The 17263-nt window shown below is 62.0% G+C and overlaps 1 protein-coding gene across 3 annotated transcripts in view; it reads right to left on the bottom strand.

The window, feature by feature from the left end:
• OSBP2 (oxysterol binding protein 2) overlaps window positions 1-17263 on the bottom strand; it is a 158190-nt gene that overhangs the window by 18864 nt on the left and 122063 nt on the right. For all 3 annotated transcript variants that reach the window (XM_057744131.1, XM_057744133.1, XM_057744132.1), the window contains one exon: window positions 12564-12820. In XM_057744131.1, the coding sequence (XP_057600114.1) occupies window positions 12564-12820 (257 nt within the window). The remainder of the gene's footprint in view (window positions 1-12563; window positions 12821-17263) is intronic.

Below are 17263 nucleotides of genomic sequence, written 5' to 3' on the forward strand. Positions count from 1 at the left end.
AGAGAGCTGGCCACTCAGCGGGCCCTGGACGTCGCTCCTTAACAAGCCCTGCCCGGGTGCCTTCCCTCCATCATCCCGTCTCATCTCGGCCCCCAGCGCCCTGGAGAGTGGGCAGGGCAGCGGCTCCCCCACTCCACCTTTCTGAAGATGTGGAAACGGAGGCCCAAGGAAACCAGCAAAGTGTAGTGGAAAAGGACACGTGATCAGGAGTGGGAAGGCCCATTTCCCACATGGGCCGCCTGGCCCCTCTGAGCCCGTCCCGTCAGTGAGCCACGACCGTAATGCCCCACAGACCCTACACTCACAAGCTCCCCATCTCAGCTCACCCAGCAAAATTCTTGAGGTGGGAGGAGAGGGATCATTCCCATTTGACAGATGAGGAAACTGACGCTCCGTTCCCAGCAGCTCTCCCGCAAGGCTCTGGGAAGGGGGCACTTCAAGGGCCTCTAGCCCTCCCTGGCAGGTGTGGTCCCTGCCCGGCCATGCCTAAGCCACTGTAACCTGCTTCTCCAGAAGGGGCAGGGATTTGTGCTGACAGGTGTCCTGGCACAGGCTGGGGGGAGGGAGAGACTTTCATGGGGAAGGAAAGAAAGCTCCTTATGCACTTAGCAGGCTCTGGCGATGAGGGAGACTGCATCCAGGGCCGTTGCAGGTCTGGTACTATTTTGGGTCTGTAAGGCTCGCCCGCTGGTGCAGAGCTGCAGTCACTGACTACCGTGTAATTTGGGGCCCCCAGAGGTGGGCCTGGGGAGACCTGGCTCCAGGCCTGACTCTCCCGCTCCCAGGCCTGTGACCTGGAGCTAAGCTTTCCCGCCCTGGGTTCCACAGTGGCCTCCAAAGTCGCCCCCCATCCCTGCCCCCTCCTCATCACTGCAGGCCCCCAGGTGGGGGCCCTGACAGCAGACACAGTGACCACCCACCCCAATGGCCAGACTGGAAGGCACCCCTCTGCTGGGTCTGCACCGGCGGGTTAAGAGGCAGCAGCGGTGGGATAGGAGGGTGGAGTGTCCCTCTGGGCACCTGAGAAACGTCCCACCCCCTTAGAGGAGTCCCACCTCATCCCACAGATGGTGAAACAGAGGCTCTGAGGTCACACAGCAGGAGGCAGCAGACCCTGACCTAGACCTCAGGTCCTTAACCCCAAGCTCCGTCCACCTCGAGCTGCCACTCCTGAACGACCTGTGTCCACTTCATCATTGCTTCCCCTGACCCTAAACTCGGCCCCAGTGCCCAGTCAGGTTAGTCTGGGCTCCAGCCACCTGTTTGCTGGCCAAGGAAGAAGTCCTAACTGCGGGGGTGCTGTCACTCTGCCGTTGGCCCCGGCAGCTCTCAGGCCACTGAGCCGGGTGCAAGGTGGTGTGAGAAACATGCCCCAGAGGCCTGGCAAGGGCGGGGCGCCCTTGTCTCCTGGGGCAGCGCCAGGCCCACGGCTTCAGGGAAGCCTGGATCTCCCTGTCCCCCCTGAGACTGAGGCCCAGGGAGCAGGGGCTGCCTGGTCAATGAGGGGCACGCAGGACAGGATCCCAGGCCACACGAGGCACGGTCCCCTTGCCTGCCTGTCTTCAGGAGAGGGTGCAGGGGCCTGGGCTGCGTCACACACACAACCTTGTTACGGGCAAGACACACGATGGGTGTTTCATGGTTTTCTGGTTCTTAGGGTCTGTGGGTGCCCCGGCTGGTGGCACGTGGCCTGCCCCACTGGACTGGCTTGGCAGCTGCACAAGGCCCTCTGGCTTCTGGCCGCGCCTTTCCTTAGTGTTGCTCCATTGTACCTGCCACCATCACTCCCGGCCAACCCTCTACACCTCCTGCAATCATCTGCGTTTTAACACAGGTGGATACTTTCCTTTCATATAATTTACAGCACTTAAAACAAGGCTTGGACTTCCTAGGTGGCACAGGGGTTAAGAATCCGCCTGCCAATGCAGGGGACACAGGTTCAATCCCTGCCCCAAGAAGATACCACATGCCGTGGAGCAACCAAGCCTGTGCACCACAACTACTGAGCCTGCGCTCTAGAGCCCGTGAGCTGCAACTATTGAGCCCATGCGCCTACAGCCCGTGCACCACAGCAAGGGAGGCCACCACAATGAGGAACCCGCGCACCACAACAAAGAGTAGCCCCCGCTCGCCACAACTAGAGAAAGCCCATGTGCAGCAACGAAGACGCAACATAGCCAATAAAATAAATAAATTTATTAAAGAAAAACAAACACAAGGCTTGTAAAAGAGCCACAAATAACAGTATAAAATAGCTAAAGGTCATGGTATATAATTGCTACAAATGCATGTCAGAGAGCTCTACATGGCCTCTGAGTGTCCTAGCAGCAAAAACAGAGAGTGAAAGATAACCAGCAAGTTCATAGTTCCCTGTACAGCACAGGGAACTATACTCAATATCTTGTTATATAACCTATAAGGGAAAAGAATCTGAAGAAGAATAACTGAATCACATTGCTGTACACCTGAAACTAACACAACGTTGTAAATCAACTTCAATAAAAGATAAACTTAAAAAGAAAAGGGACTTCCCTCGTGGTCCAGTGGTTAAGAATCTACCTGCCAGTGCAGGGGACATGGGTTTGATCCTTGATCGGGAAACTAACTGAACACGCAAGCCACAAGTAGAGAGCCCAAACGCTCTGGAGCCTGTGCACCACAACTACTGAGTCCTCAGCCACAACTAGAGAGAAGCCTGTGTGCTGCAATGAAGATCCCGCATGCTGCAACTAAGACCCAATGAAGCCAAAAAGAAAATAAACTCAAAAAAAAAAAAGCAAAAAGAGAACGATGATCATGGTGTGAAGATGACTTAGGCTCCCTTCCTTCTACCCTTGATGTTTGTTAAGCTCTCAATACTATAGAAACAACCATTTTCCGGGACAGCTGACAGCCTCTCACAGACCTGGTCCAGATCCTCTCCACACTCATCTCCTGGGGCCCCACCCTTCCCCACACTCTCCCTCACATGTGGCCACGTGTCTTCCTCCCCTTCCCCGACCCCACCTCCCTCAGACCCCCACCCGCTGTGGGTCAGGGCTGTTGATTGGGGTGGGGCATTCTGACAGGCACTGAGGTGGCCGTTTTAACAGCGTGACTGAGGAGGACGTGGAGGCTCAGGGAGGCTAAGGGACCTGCTTGAGGACACAGGCTGCATGTAGGGCCAGGGTCCAAGGCTCCCAGGGTATGGAACCAGCGCTGTCGCTGTTTATTTCATCAAGCTGGATCCTTACCCCAGTCTGAGTGCCCCTTGAGGCAGTGTGGGGTCCCAGGGCCTTCCTGGAGTGGAGCTGGGCTCCAGGAGACGCTCACCAACAAGGGTGCTGGGGAATGACTCTCTTCAAGCAACAAGACCCAGCCCTGCCCGGTCCCTGCAGTGGAGGCCGTGGCCCACATGGCCAGGGCTCCCAGCTGATAACCTGGGCAACCTTCACCTTGCTGCCTCTGCAGGAGAGACTGATGTGCAGGACAGGCTGACGTGGAGCAGCAAAGGGACAGGAGGTCAGATCTCCAGGACAGCGGGGGCCTCGTCTGGGCCACATGCAGCTGGGCTGGGCAGTGACGATGAGAGCGTGTCAGAGTTGCCCGAGGGGAGGGCGTGGGGGAGGCTGCTGTACCCCAGTATCGAGGGGTTCGTGAGGCTACACCAGGGCCTCTTGCACGGACTCCGGGTTGGGGGGTCACCTGCAGCGGATGAGCTGCCCCAGTCACCCTGTGGCCAGTGGAGAGTCCGCCTGCCCGCCCTGCCCCAAGGTGCCTACCTGGTGTCCATCCCCAACCGCACTGGTTTCCTCTGACGCTGCCAACCTTCTCCAGGCCCCATCCTGGCAAGCATGGAGGGAGGCAGGTGCTGGCCTGGCTCTGCCGCCCTGGAATGCTGAGCTGGGCCGTGTGCGATGCTCTTGCTAAGCTGATTAGGCCGGGGGCCCAGGGATGGGCGGGCAGCTGGGGGTGGCTCCCAGGGGCCCAGGGAGGGCCTGGCTGACCCTGGTCCTGAACGTGGTCACATCTCCCCTGAGGCACTGCCACAACTCTCAGAGCTCATGCCCCGCCCCGAATGTGAGCAGAGCCTTGGGCCACCCCAAAGCGCCCATGCACACCACACTGGGCCAGGGTCTAGGCCCCTCACGGCACTGCCTCACTGCCCACCCTGGGGCAGGCCCATAACCTCCTGGACCTCGGCATCCTCGTGAGGCGAACAGACGACTGAACCCCAGGAATCCTGCAGAATCCCCAATTCTGTGGCCCACTGGAGCGATCGTCCTCTGGATGGGAACTGGGTTCCAGTCTCTCAGCCCTGCCCCTTCCTCCCACCCCCACGGCTGTCGAGAGGGTCCCTGAGATGAAGAGGTGCAGGGTCCTGTGGGCAATGTGATTCCACCTCTGTGGGGGAGGTCAGGGGGCCTGCTGAGATGCTCAAAGCAGAGTGAGAACTAAAAGCCCAGGACAGAAATGGCTGCACCCCACCCCCGCCGTGCACTGGGCTGGGGACTCTCCCTTCCCAGAAGCCGGGCCTGTGAAGGGGGCTGTGAGGGCTCCCCCCACCCCCGGGGAAGCACATCGGAGCCCAAGGGGCGCGGCTGCCAGTCACCCTGACAAGTGTCGCTCAGGACAGGACAGGCCAGTGTCTGAGCTGGAAACCCTGCCCAGCTGCGCCCAGGAGGAAGGAGGATGAACGCTCATTGCTTTTGCTGCTCCTAATCCTAATCCCGACCATGACCTCGCTGCTCCCCAAGTGCGGGCGGGTGAGCAGGGCACGCGGGCGGGTGAGCAGGGAATGTGGGCAGCGGCCTGGCTCTCATGCCCGCCCTGCGAGCAGCCTGGGGAGCCTCTCAAGGTCTAGGAGGGTCTGCAGAGCCGGGACCCCGCTTGGCCCGACCTCCAGGGGCTGCTTGGAAACTATCAGCCTCCTACGTGGTCACTGCCGTCCTAGCCGGGCCGTGAGGAAGGAGCCAGAGAGTCGCTGGGGGTCCGGTGGGCGGCCCTTGGAGTCACAGAGGAGGTGGGGACAAGACCCAAATGCCTGGCCGTTCCAGGCTGGGTGGGTGCCATGGGCCGACAGGGCCGGCTCGGCGACTGTCTCCAGCCATCGGCACCCAGCCTGTTCTGGTAACCCTGCTCCCAGGGAGGATGGAAGAAAGGGCCACGTTTCTACCTGCCCGGGGGCTGACGGCCACGGCGCTCAGGCTCAGGGCTCCCAGGTTGGTGGGTGGCCAGGGCCGAGGCCGCCCCACCACCTCCCCCACCACATCGATCCTCACAGGCCAGCACCACGGGGGACCCACCTCTCCATGGCCTGTAGTACTAATAAAGGTGGCGAATAGGAGAAAATGGTGCGGAGTCACAGGTTCCCTGAGCCCCTGTGCATGGCCAGCAGCTCACACCAGGGACACACCAGGGTCAACGGGGTCTCTCCCTCCCCTCCCACTGAGGAGCAGCAGGCTGGCCTCAGCACATACCTCCTGACAGAGGGAAGGGGCCGAGATTCAGGCCGGGACTGCCTGGCTCGGAGGCGGCCACCCTGGAAGAAGCACAGCCATCTCAGGCTCCAAGAGCGGGGCCCCCAGGAGCTGCGATGGGGGTGCCGGGCTCTCCTGAGGGTCCCTCTGGCTCAGGGCCAGTCATGCTGCCACACTGTGCATCTACCACCCTCCTGGCCCCTGGAGGCCGAGCGGCCCCCAGAACTGGGCCCCCTTCTCACGCGGCCCTCAGCACGGGCTGCCCAGTATACAGGGGCCAGCCCTTCCCGGACACCGAGGGGACAGTCACAGCTTCTCCTCGATGTGACTCACTCACAGCACTGGGGAGGCAGAGTCTCACTTCACTTCAAACTTTAAAATAGCCCTTTCCACATTCAAAATAGTTTACCCCTCGTGCACAGGAACCAGCACCATCTGGCCGCCAGTTTGCCAGCTGATTTTAGACCGTCCTGGAATCTATTTTTACTCATCTCCCCAGGCCCCAAGTGAGCAAGCTGTCAGGAGCAGAACAGCGGTCGGCTGCACGGAAACCTGCCTGTGGGCCCCGGAAGGGCAAGGAGGGCAGCTCTGTGGCCTCTCACCACCGCTCTGCTTGGGTGGGTGCGAGGAAGCCCTCGTGATCTCCCAACGGGGCTCAGCGAAGCCTCAAAGCATTTCCAGCGGTACACAGCCCCTTCTAATCTGGTTTCCACGATGCCCCAAATCCAAGGTCCTCGCCAAGTGCCCTGGGTTGCTGCCTCTGCATCTGTGTACCCTCCCCGCCTCCCCTGCCCGCCTCCAACCCCATCCTCACCTGCCTGTCCTGCTGCGTCCCCGTTTCCCACTCCGGCCAGCCGCCTCCCCCACCCCCAGTGCCTCTGCTCCGCCCTCACTTTGCTCTCACAGCTCCTCCAACTGGAGCTGGAGCCCACTTCCTCCGGGTCCAGCTGGGCTGGCCATGCGTCCCCCACCCCTTCCCTATGCCCCCTGCCATCAGGATCCGCGCCCCATCCACCCAGCCAGCTCTGCTGCAGGCACCAGTGTGTGTCCCTCGTGGGCCGCCACCTTCCTTGGTAAGAGCATGTGCGGTCCGTCCCATCGGGCCCTTGGAGGGGGGCCTCGTAGGCACCAGCCCGTTGGCCAGCGCCTACCCCCTGCCTTTCTGCACCTCACCTGTCCTGGGTCTTTTATGGGGCTCGCCTATCACCCAGCTGTGCTCACCCGTTGGCTGCCAAAACCTGTTCCTGAGGTCAAGGGCCTCCCAACTCTGAGGGGCCTCTCAGTTCAGGGGTGGGGACTGTGCCAGGAGGGGGCCTGGAGAAGTGAGGTGGGGAGCAGGCCCCGAGGCTCAGTGCCTTCACGCTGGGACTGTGGCTGCCCCCGGGCTGCGTGAAAGTCACGGAAGCGGCCCTCTCCCCACCAGGCTCCGCTGTCCCGGCTGCGGACAGAACCTGCTTCCACCGTGGGGGGAAGTGCACACCCCACCAGCCCAGGGCAGGGGCCCGAGGCCACCCCCCGGGGAGCCCAGGTCACCCAGGAGAGCCCGGGTGTGCTGGGTTTGGTGACAGGTGACACAGCCCTGGCCCTCTGCACAGAGCCCTTCAGCCAGCAGTGGGGACAGCCCAGGACCAACAGCTGTGGCCCTGTGGGCTCGTGCAGCCGCCGGGCCTACACCCTTGGGCAGAATGACTGCTCTGGACCTCGGGGTGGCACCTGAATAATACAAATGACGATGACAAGGAAGCTGTGATGACACCAACCTCACGTGACCGCTGTGAGGCGCAAACAAGGTAACGGGAAGAAAGCGGGGCGGGCGTCTGCCGCCACACCACCACCCTCCCAGAGGCCGGCCTCCAAACCAGGGCGCCTGATTCCCCACAAAGACAAACTCGTGGGAAAAAAGACGACGCTGGGAGTTCATTCTTTTCACTTTACGGAAACAAATGGCCAAAGCCTGAGCTGGTAACATGCATTAACTCTGCTGTTCTCCACCTCAAGCCTTGCGGCCAGCCCAGTGCCGTGATGCCGGGTGCCTGCTGGTTCTCAGGGAGGGAGGTGCAGCTTGCGGCACCCACATCCAGGCCGGGGTGAGGGAGCCCTGCACACATGCGGCACTTCGAGGCTCAGTCTAGGGACCTCAGTCGTCCACGGCGCTGTAAGCGTCCTTCTGAACGGCAGCGAACGCACAGTTACCCAGACAGTGACCTGCCGGGCTGCCTTTGATCAGACTCACAGAATCACCCGCTAGGGAGTTCTGCCAGACACCAAGCAATTCACTCAGTCGCTCCTGCGTTCTTTCACAGCCACCCCCCTGTCCCCTCTCCCATATGCCAGACACTGTGCCGCGCATGGATGCTTCAGGGCTCCCGGGACCACGAGGGAGACTGTGTCCTGTTCCTGCACGATGCTGTGGCAGAAAAGCCCGTGAAACATGGTCTTACTGTGCAGCACAGGGAACTGTATTCACGATCCTGGGATAAACCATAATGGAAAAGAATATAAAGAAAGGAATGCATATATGTGTATAACTGAGTGACTTTGCTGTACAGCAGAAATTAACACAATGTTGTACATCAACTATACTCCAATCAAACAAGTTACTTAAAAAAAAAGAAAAGTCCACGAGATGTGTGGACCTGCAGACAGCGTGACGGTCAGCGGAGTGGGGCAGGGATGCAGGGCTGGGAGGTGGGGTGAAGGTGAGCAGAGGAGGGGTTCCTGACCCTCCTGCCCCCGCTCCAGGGAGGGACGGGTTTATTTCCCTCCTATGAGGCGGCAGCCTGGAGCAGGCTCTGGAGCCTAAAGACCTGTGCTCTCATCCTTAGCAGCTGCCTCAGTTTCCCCACTGTAAGCTGCTGAGTGGGCAGGGGAGATGGTGCCTGCAGAACGCCTTGCAGGCAGCGTGACCAGAGGAAGCTGACTCTCTTTCCTGTCTGGCTCCCTGCCGGCCAGACATCCACTCCAGCCCCTGGCACCCAGGGCCGACCCAGCCAGGTGGACTGTGAGATAGGCCCTGGGAGTAGCCGTGGGCTTGTGGGTGGGCTTCCCAGGAGAGCTACATCCATCTGAGGGGCGACAGGTGGGGAGGGGTTGAGAGGCTGTGGCCTCCTCAGGTCAGGTGAGTGGCCAAGGCTGGCAGGGGATGGGGGGCAGGTGAGGAACAGGTAGGAGAGGAGGCTGGGAGGGGCTGCTGGGCCCCCCGGGAAGGTCAGGGGTCGCGTGAACCCCACACCGGTTCCTCCCTCAAGACCGTGGGCTCAGGGGCCGGGCAGGTCTGCCTGTCCCTCACCGCGTCCCTGCCTGGCACAGGCCCGGGGCAGGCTCGGTGGGAAGCCACTCAGGTCTGCGTTCAGATCCCATCAGGCAGGACTTTCCTAACTGCATGAGCCCCGGGTTCACGGCGGGGCTGCACCCGCTCAACTGCTGGCCCCCGGCCCCCGAAGGTCTGCAGGCACCACCCTCCCAGGCCTGCTAGAAAGAACCCTGCCGACTGAAACCACCGTAGGAGGGAAGCAGGCCGGAGCTCAGTATGACCTTGCCGTGAGAAAAACGTGTGTATGATTCGATTTCATAAAGCTCTGCTCCTATTTCTTGGCAACCAGGCTGGGTCGTTTCTCTGCAAGGCCAGGTGACCAGGGTGGTGACCAGCAGCTCTGCACTCTGCTCAGGGCCTGCACTTTCTCACCGGCCTCGTCCGGGTGAGGAAACGGGGCCAGGATGGCTTTGTGACTGGTCATGTAGCAGGTAAGTGAGATGTGGGCCACGTAGAGCTTTTCCCCTGAGATACAGGACCCACTTAGATCAAACCATGGAGTATTAGGTTGGGCGACTGTTGGGGCCACAGGCGAGTAGGCCTGAGCTTGACCTCAGGCAGCACAAAGCCTGGCGGGGGATCAGACATTGAAATAAGGGGCTAAACACTGCTGAGCAGGCTCGGCGGTGCCCCTGGGGCCTGGGGGATCCAACCAGGAGGAACAGCTTCCTGATGGGGCGCTCGGAGAGCCTCCCGGCCGTGGTGACGTCCACGTGGGGTTCTGAAGGATGAAAAGGGATCTGCCAGGCATCTGAAGAGGGGAGAGGGGTGTTCCAGAGGGTACGGCACCGGCAGGGGCAACGCTGTTCAGTATTCCTGGTCTAGGGCCTCTCCCACACACCCTGTTCCCTCGAACATGCACAGAAGGGGCCGTCCTCAAGGGGAGGGCCAGGCGCCCCCTCGGGGACCAGGGCCGCGGGGACAGGCCTGCCTCAGTAGCCACAGTTCCTAGGATCTTGGAAACTGTCCAGAGAGCCTCCCTCCCTGCCCTGCTGGGAGTTGGCGGTCTCGAGGCTACTGAATGATGCCTCCTCCCGAATCCCACCGGGGTTTAGAAATCTCCCTCTACTTCTCTCCCGAAGGCTGAACCACCCCAGACTCTCGGCCATCTTGGGGCAAGTGAAGATGAAGCAGCCCCTCTCCCCGTGTGGGGAGGGTGCAGCCTGCTCAGGGCCCTCGGAAGAATGGGTTTGCCTGTGGGCTCTGTCTGGCCAGCCGCCCCCCATTTTCTGCTGCACTTCCGTGAGCCAGGCTTAATCGGAGAACATGAGGTGAAAGCCCAGAGCCATTCACCATCCACAGGAGGGGCTACCCTGGCCAAGGGCAGCTGGTGGGGAGAGACATTCCCCAGGTTCCCCGTGAAGGGTTCCCATCAGTCAGGGTGGGAGGCAGGGAGGCGGTGGGCGCCCAGCTTCCTCCTCTGACATGACTGGCGGGGAGGGGAGGGGCCTGGGGGATGAGGGCTTGTGCCTTCTGGGGACAGCTGGGGGAGGTTTCCACCCTTCCTGGGTCCCCACCTTCCCAGGAAAGACCCAGGTGGGGCTGCAGCCCAAAGGTAAAAGGCACGCCAGGGACTCAGGTCCCTGAGATTGGGGGTTCGCCCCCGGCAGATGCGAGGCCACCCTCCAAGTGCTGACCCCAGGATGGGAGGGGGCCTCTGCAGCCCTTGAGGGTCTCACCCTCATCGTCATGAGGCCGTCACTCCCTCAGCGGGCTGCACAGACCTGGGTTTGCATCCAGCTTGGCCACTTAGGGGCTGGTGGCCCTGGGCAGCTCGGAGGGCTCTCTGTGCCTCTGTCCCCGTGTGGGTAGCAGTGGCACTAGCAAGGCCATGGGGAGGGGTAAGCGGTTCTGGGTGGGAGAGGGCTCCCTGCAGGGCTCGGGGGTGGGAGCCACAAGGACGCTTTAGTTACAGCTCCCTGGTCCAAACCCCTCCTCGTAACAGGGGTGAAGGCCAAGGCCTGGCCAGGGGTGGCGATGCTTTGCCTAGGTGGCCTCTCTGCACACAGGGCGGGTTCGAGCATTCGGGGCCTGACAGTCTCCCAGAACCGAGCTGGCTCTTGCCGGGTGAGGAGCAGCTGTCAGGAAGAGTCCCCAGAAGAAACGTGGGCCTCTGTGCTAGCCTGGGCTCCCGGTACAGCCTGTGGGGGCCAGCACCTCACTCCTGTGACCCCCTGCCCGCCCAGTGGAGGTGGACAGGGAGAGGCCCTCACATCAGGTTCACGTTCACGGTGGGGCAGAGCCCCGCCCAGGGTGCAGCTGCATCACGTGGGTCGGACTCTCCCGGTGCCAGGACGGCTAACAGGCTTCCTGTCCACCCGAGGGGCCTGGGCTTCCCGTCACACGATTCGTTACGCGCTTAGGTGGCGAGCTGCTTTCCTGGCTTCGTAAACACAGACAGGCCTCTGATGCTCGACAAAATACTTTGGCTAGAGACGCCAGCCGACCAGCTCGTTATCTGGGAAAAACCAAAACTGCTTACTCAAGACAATACGGCTTCAGTATCGGCAGGCAGGGAGGACAAACGTGTCCTGTGCCCTTAAACGGTGCCCGTCACCGGAAGAAGTGCGGTGACCCAAGCCCCTAGAGTGAGGAGGCCAGAGGGCCGAGAGGGTGGACGTGGGAAAAGGAGAGAGAAGACCAATGACGGGACCAAACAACAGGGCGGACACACAGCTGCGGCCCAGCAGTCTCTCGGCCTGTGGGCGCCACCGCACCCCTGAGCGCCGTGGACAAAGTCCACACCTGCGGGCAGCTGTGCGCGTTTGCCGCGGGTCTGGGGAGAGGGTGCAGGATCTTGGCCTGCAGCGGGCTCCAGCCTCCACCTTCCCACCCTGCCCGTGGGTTTCCTGGTGTCGGATGAGGAGCCTGGTCTCAGCTCTGGCCCCGCTCTGCTCTGACCCCCTTGCTTCAGAGGCCGAGGCCCCCAGCTGGGGCTCGCCTGGGCACTGGTACTGCCCACTGTCCCCACGGCCAGCCTGCCGGCCTGCCTGAACCACACCCTCTGGACCCGCCTCCTCTGCGGCGGCCTCCATCTCCCTACCCCCGTGCCCTGGCCTCCGCTCCCAGCGTGCCGTCCTGGCCGGGACGTGCTCCTCCCGGGGCTGTCCTTGGGAGGACGCTGTGGCCGTCAGACCTGCATCCAGAGGGAGCACACGCACCCCTGGGGAGCACTCATCAGGCAGAAAGAGGAAGGGCCCGGAAGCTCGGTTCAGCCCTCGTGCTCTCTGCCACCATGGAGAGACCCTTCCGGTTGCCGGTCACAGCCGTGCGGCTCCCAGAACCCGTGGAGACGGGCGACTCCTGGGGCTGAACCCCTCAGTCTACAGACGTGGGTCCTCACTCAGCTACTCACCATCAGGCTGGCAAGACCGTGGCAGCCTCGGTTCAAAAGCTCGTCTAGCTGAGGGACCCCCGACACCGCCTCCCCTGCCCCCACCACGTACAAGCCCCACGGCCACGGGTCCCGGTCCTGCCGCATCCGGGCCGCGTACTGGGGGGGACGAGCGGCGGCAGCTGCTGCGGAACAACGCGGGGCCGCATCTCTACTGTGTGCGCGGAGCTGGCTGCTCGGGGGCCTCGGCTTCCTCGCCCGAGCCCGGACCACCCGCGGGCTCAGCCAGATCCCACCCCAACCCCAGGCTCCACTGACAATGAGAGCCCGTGCCCTCGCCCCGCGACGGCACGTGGATGAGATGACGCGGAGGACGGAGAGCAAGAGGGAGCCTGTCCCGCACCCCGACCCCTCCCCCACCACGGGGCCCTGGGCTGGGCCCGCGGGGGGTGCTCACGTGGATCATAGCATTCGAGGTGATGCGGAAGAGGGTGGCCCGCTCGTTGACCGCCTTCAGCTTCTCGCCGCTCTCGCCGGGGATCCGCAGGCCTTCCAGCTCGCTCAGGGAGCGCTGCAGCGCCGCGCCGTGCTTGGCCACGAGCTCATTGCACGTGCTGAGGTCGTCCAGCTTCAGGGAGAGGTTCTTGACGGTGTCGCGGAGCTCGCTCTTGTCAGCTGGGGAGGCAGTCCCGTCCTCGTCGTCCCCAGAGTCATCTGTGGAGAGACGCGGGGCTGCTGTGGTTGTTACGGACCCACACACAGACCGACGCACACCGAGAGGCCTGCGGGGCTGCGCCCGGGAGGGAGGGGCAGGTAGAGCTGCTCAGAAGAGACAGAGCCTGGGCGGTGCTGACCCGGGCTCCGGGCTCCCGGCTCCCGGCCAGGGTGAGGGGTCCACCCGCCCTGCTGGGTGGGCACAGCCCCTCTGGAGTCAGTATGGGGACGGAAGAGGGAGCAGCTTGAACGACCGGGCTTGGGCCGTGCTTTGCAGGGGGCACCAGCCTCCCTAAGCTGACGTGCAGGCAGGGGTGGGCTGTCGGGGGGACGAGGTGGAGGTGGCTGCATGGGAGCAGCTCCCATCCCAAACCCTGCAGACCCCAGATGAAGCCCAGGCACTGACCCCATGTCGCAGGCCCGGCCCGGGCTGATCCACGCGTCCCCTGCCCACCTGACCTCACTCTCCGCTCTCTGCCTGCCCCTCGGCTGCACCAAACTGCCCTGGTCCTTCCAAACACGAGTGCTCATGCTTTGGGTCTTTCCCTCTGCGTCCCCACTGCCTGGAACCTCCTCCCCCTCCCCAGCTCCTCAGAGGTCTCACCCCTACGCAGCCCAATGCTGTCGCATCTTCAGAGCCGGCCTGAAGACCCCCCAGGCCACCGTCACAGCTCCGTCCCTGCTGCCACCGGGGGCCACCTCCCTGCAGGTCTCCCCTGAGGAATAAGGCCACGTGCACCTATGGGTGTCTTCTGTGTGGAGACACTGGCTGTGGCCTCTCCACGGCCTTGTCAGGGTAGGGACTGTACCATCCCCAGGGGACAGACAGGTGATGAGGCTCCGGCAGGTGAAGTCCTGCCCCAGGCCCTCCGGCTGCTCTGTCTGCCTCCAGAGCCACTCTCTTCACACCAGGCTGGGGGGGCCTCCGTGAGGGGACCAGGTGGGTGCTACCCCCGTCCCCGTCCCCCTCACCTCTTATGACCCCAGGTGCCCTCGGCGCCCCTTCCTGGGGGTCTGGGGTACCTTGGAGCCTGGCCCGCTGTCAGCCCAGCCTGTGTCCGAAGGGGCACAGGGCTGTGGGAGCCTCTAGGGTGCTCTGCGGCAAGAGGGGTGGGGTAGACGGCTGGCCTGGGCCCCGCTGCTGCTTTGACAATGGCCTGTGAGCGTCAGAGCCTGTGATTGCCAAGGGGTGTCTGAGATGCCTTGTTTCAGGAACGATCAGCAAGAAACTTTTTTTTTTTTGGTGAAGGAAATCTGTAACCCAAGATACAAATTTTTGAAACAAGTACACACTGTGAGAGAACAGATGTCCCATGGCAGGCAGGGTGCATGGAGGTGGCCGTGGCTGAGTCACTGCCTCCGCACACGAAGCCTGGGGACCGTTCCCGGCCAGGCATGGAGCAGGGCCGGAGTGAGGAGGCGGCGGGGGCAGCGTCCAGGCGGGGGGCAGGGCTTGCCCACCCCAGCCTGCCCAACTGCAGCCCCGAAATGACCCAGTGTCCAGAGGTCACACGTGCTGGGCCAGGCCCTGGGCCCCTCGCTTGACCAGTAGGAACACTGAGCCTCTGTGGACAGCAGACAGCAGCTGTTCCCGCTCTGCAGGGGCCAAAACGCAGCTTCTATGACAGCAAGCCACCGGTGTAGGGCCCTGCTACCACGGGCGCGGTGCTGGATGTGAACCCAGTGTCTGCAGGGAGGCACTTCTGCTCTAGATCACCTCAGAAGGGCTCCGACAGCTGACGTGTATCCTGCCTTCCTGGCTGCCAGGCTCTGGGGACGCGCTGCCTTGGCTCACGCATGTTGATGACCCAGTGAGGTGGGTCTGGGGACAGAAAGGTGCTTTGAAATTGCCCAGGGTCACAGGCGGGGAAACTGGAGCCTCCGGGCCTGTCCGGCTTCAGAGCCTGGGCTCTTAGTTACAACACGACCTCCTCTCACTTTCTGGGTCCAGTATGTCTAACCACCAGAATGGCCACCGACCAGTCAGCACAGCTGCCGCTGGGCACTGAGCGGGGGGCGGGGGGGGGGGGGGCATGCTGGCTGCGGGTCAGCCTGGACATGACGCCCTGTGCTCTGAGCAAGGACTGACCAACCCAACTCGGAGCATCTTCCTGAGGGACGGGCAGAGGGTGGGTGATCGCACCTTAGCAAGCATCTCTTAGGGTCCAAGTTCAGGTCCAGCTGCCAGGGACACAGGAAAGTGCTTGTTCTGCTCCCTGAGTCACAGTGTTGTTGTGGAAGGGATGGGAAGACACCTGGGCCTGTGACTGCTCATCAGCAGTCTGTTCTATGGGGACGGCAGGCAGAGTCCCTCCCGAGGGACAGGGACAGTGAGATCAGGAGAATGAGGGAGGATGGGTGGGGGAGGGGAGAGAGGGGGAGTGAATGGATGAATGATCTTGGGTGCATCCCAGGAGGCCTGCATGGAAGTGGCAGGTCACACGCAGGAGAGCAGGGTCTAGAGAAGGATGTGACCAGTAGGGTTGGGGCACAGAGGAGCTAGCTGGAGAGGGGAGAGGGCACAGATAAGGCTCCTGGGCCTTCATCCCTTGGCAAAATGGAATGTTTGGGCACTTGAGCAGAGGTCTATGAAAAAGAGTAGGCTGGTGGCAGATTGAAGGGCAGAGCTGAGCAATGAAGGGGACCCCAGCTGCCAAATAGTGACCTCTGGCCATGCTGAGTCTCAGGCCTCAGTTCAGGGTCAGGGGTCTTTGCAAGGAGGAAATCTACATTGGACACACAGATGAAGCTCACCATCAGAGACGCAAATGAAACCGCTCAGTGTGACACTCCTCAAATTAGCAACAAGAATGGACGGCATTAACTTAGCTTGTGCTTCCTGAAGGATGAACTGGCAGTTACCCACCAAGAGCCATGGAATGGGCTCCTCGGCTTCCACTGCGCCCCTCCCCGCCCAGCCGCCCCAGGAGCTCTGCTGGTCAAGCATGTCGTCCAAGGGAAGAAAACTCGTAAGTGCAAAGTCATTTAGGCTGCAGCTCTCAAGCGTGTGGCCTTGGGGGTTCTCAGGCTTTTATGACCTCACACATCCTTGCTGTCCCCACTTTCACCGGGACTAAAAGTCAGGGGCAGTGAGCACCTGAGAGGAACAAAGTGACAACCCCCATCTCAACATGCAGCAGGACTTCCCTGGGGGCGCAGGGGACTGCCAACGCCGGGGACACGGCCTCCATCCCTGGGCCGGGAAGATACCACATGCCGCAGAGCAACTAAGCCCGTGCGCCACAACTATTGAGCCTGCACTCTAGAGCCTGTGAGCCACAACTATTGAGCCCATGTGCCGCAACTACTGAAGCCCACGCGCCTAGGGCCCGTGCTCCGCAACAAGAGAAGCCACAGCAATGAGAAGCCCATGTGCTGCAATGAAGAGCAGCCCATGCTCTCCACAACTAGATAAAGCCAGCTCACAGCAACAAAGACCCAACGCAGCCAAATAAATAAACCACAGCAGACACTGAACTATCCATGGACTTAAACTCCTACAGGAATTCTGCAACTACATAAATACAAGAACAGCAGCAACTGAAATCTAGGACCACATGGAAGCCACACTCCCACCCACTGAAGGAGCCCTGGCCTGCGTCAAAGCCCACGTGAAGCCAGGACTCAGGACAGAGCAGCTGTGCGGAGGGGCTGCCGGCTGCCCCGGGTGTAGGAAAAATGAGGTGTTCAGAGAGCAGAGGCTTGAGCTCTGGGGCCCCTCCCCAGGCTGGGGGGCCCCTGCCTCTGCTCACACGCCTGTCCCAGCCGCTGACGTCAGGAGCCTGCCGCCCCTGCGCAGTGGGGCAGCGATGCTCAGGTGCCAGCACGGGGCCGAGGGTGGAGGAGGCCGGAGTGGACAGGAGACCCCCTTCACTGGGCAGTGGGTGTGAGCGAGGGGCCGGTTAGGGGAGCCCAAAGTGCACATGGCACCTGCCCTCTGCCTGGCGAGGATCGTCTGCCACCTGCCATATCGAATCTCAACCCCTGCGCCCGAGGCCCGTCTCTCCCGCTCTCCCCGGGACACGCTGGCCTGCGGAGCCCCTCACCCGCCTCCACCGAGCTCCCTGTGGTCAGCTGCCCTGCTCCACTCGTGCTGACCTCTGGCTGGCTCTGCACCACCTAGCGCGCCTAGGAAACGCCACATGAGTCGCACTCAGACCCAGCCTGGTCTCGGCAGCTCAGGAAGCAAGCTCTGGAAGAGGCAGCTTCCCCCTGCCCGGCCACGAAGGGCTGGGTGGGAAGGCGCGTCCGGCAGCAAATGGCCGCGGAGATGGACGGTGGCAGCAGCAGCCGGGGCTTACACGAAATGCTGGCACTTCTTCAAGCACCAGACAAATAACTCACTTAATCCTTGCATCCTCAGCACCTTCATCTTACAGGGGAGGAAGCAGAGGCTCAGAGCAGGACAGGTCCTACGGAAAGTGAGTGGTGGGGCTGGGGTCC

The sequence above is a fragment of the Hippopotamus amphibius genome, chromosome 8, assembly GCF_030028045.1.
Source record: "Hippopotamus amphibius kiboko isolate mHipAmp2 chromosome 8, mHipAmp2.hap2, whole genome shotgun sequence".
Classification (NCBI taxonomy): Eukaryota; Metazoa; Chordata; class Mammalia; order Artiodactyla; family Hippopotamidae; genus Hippopotamus; species Hippopotamus amphibius.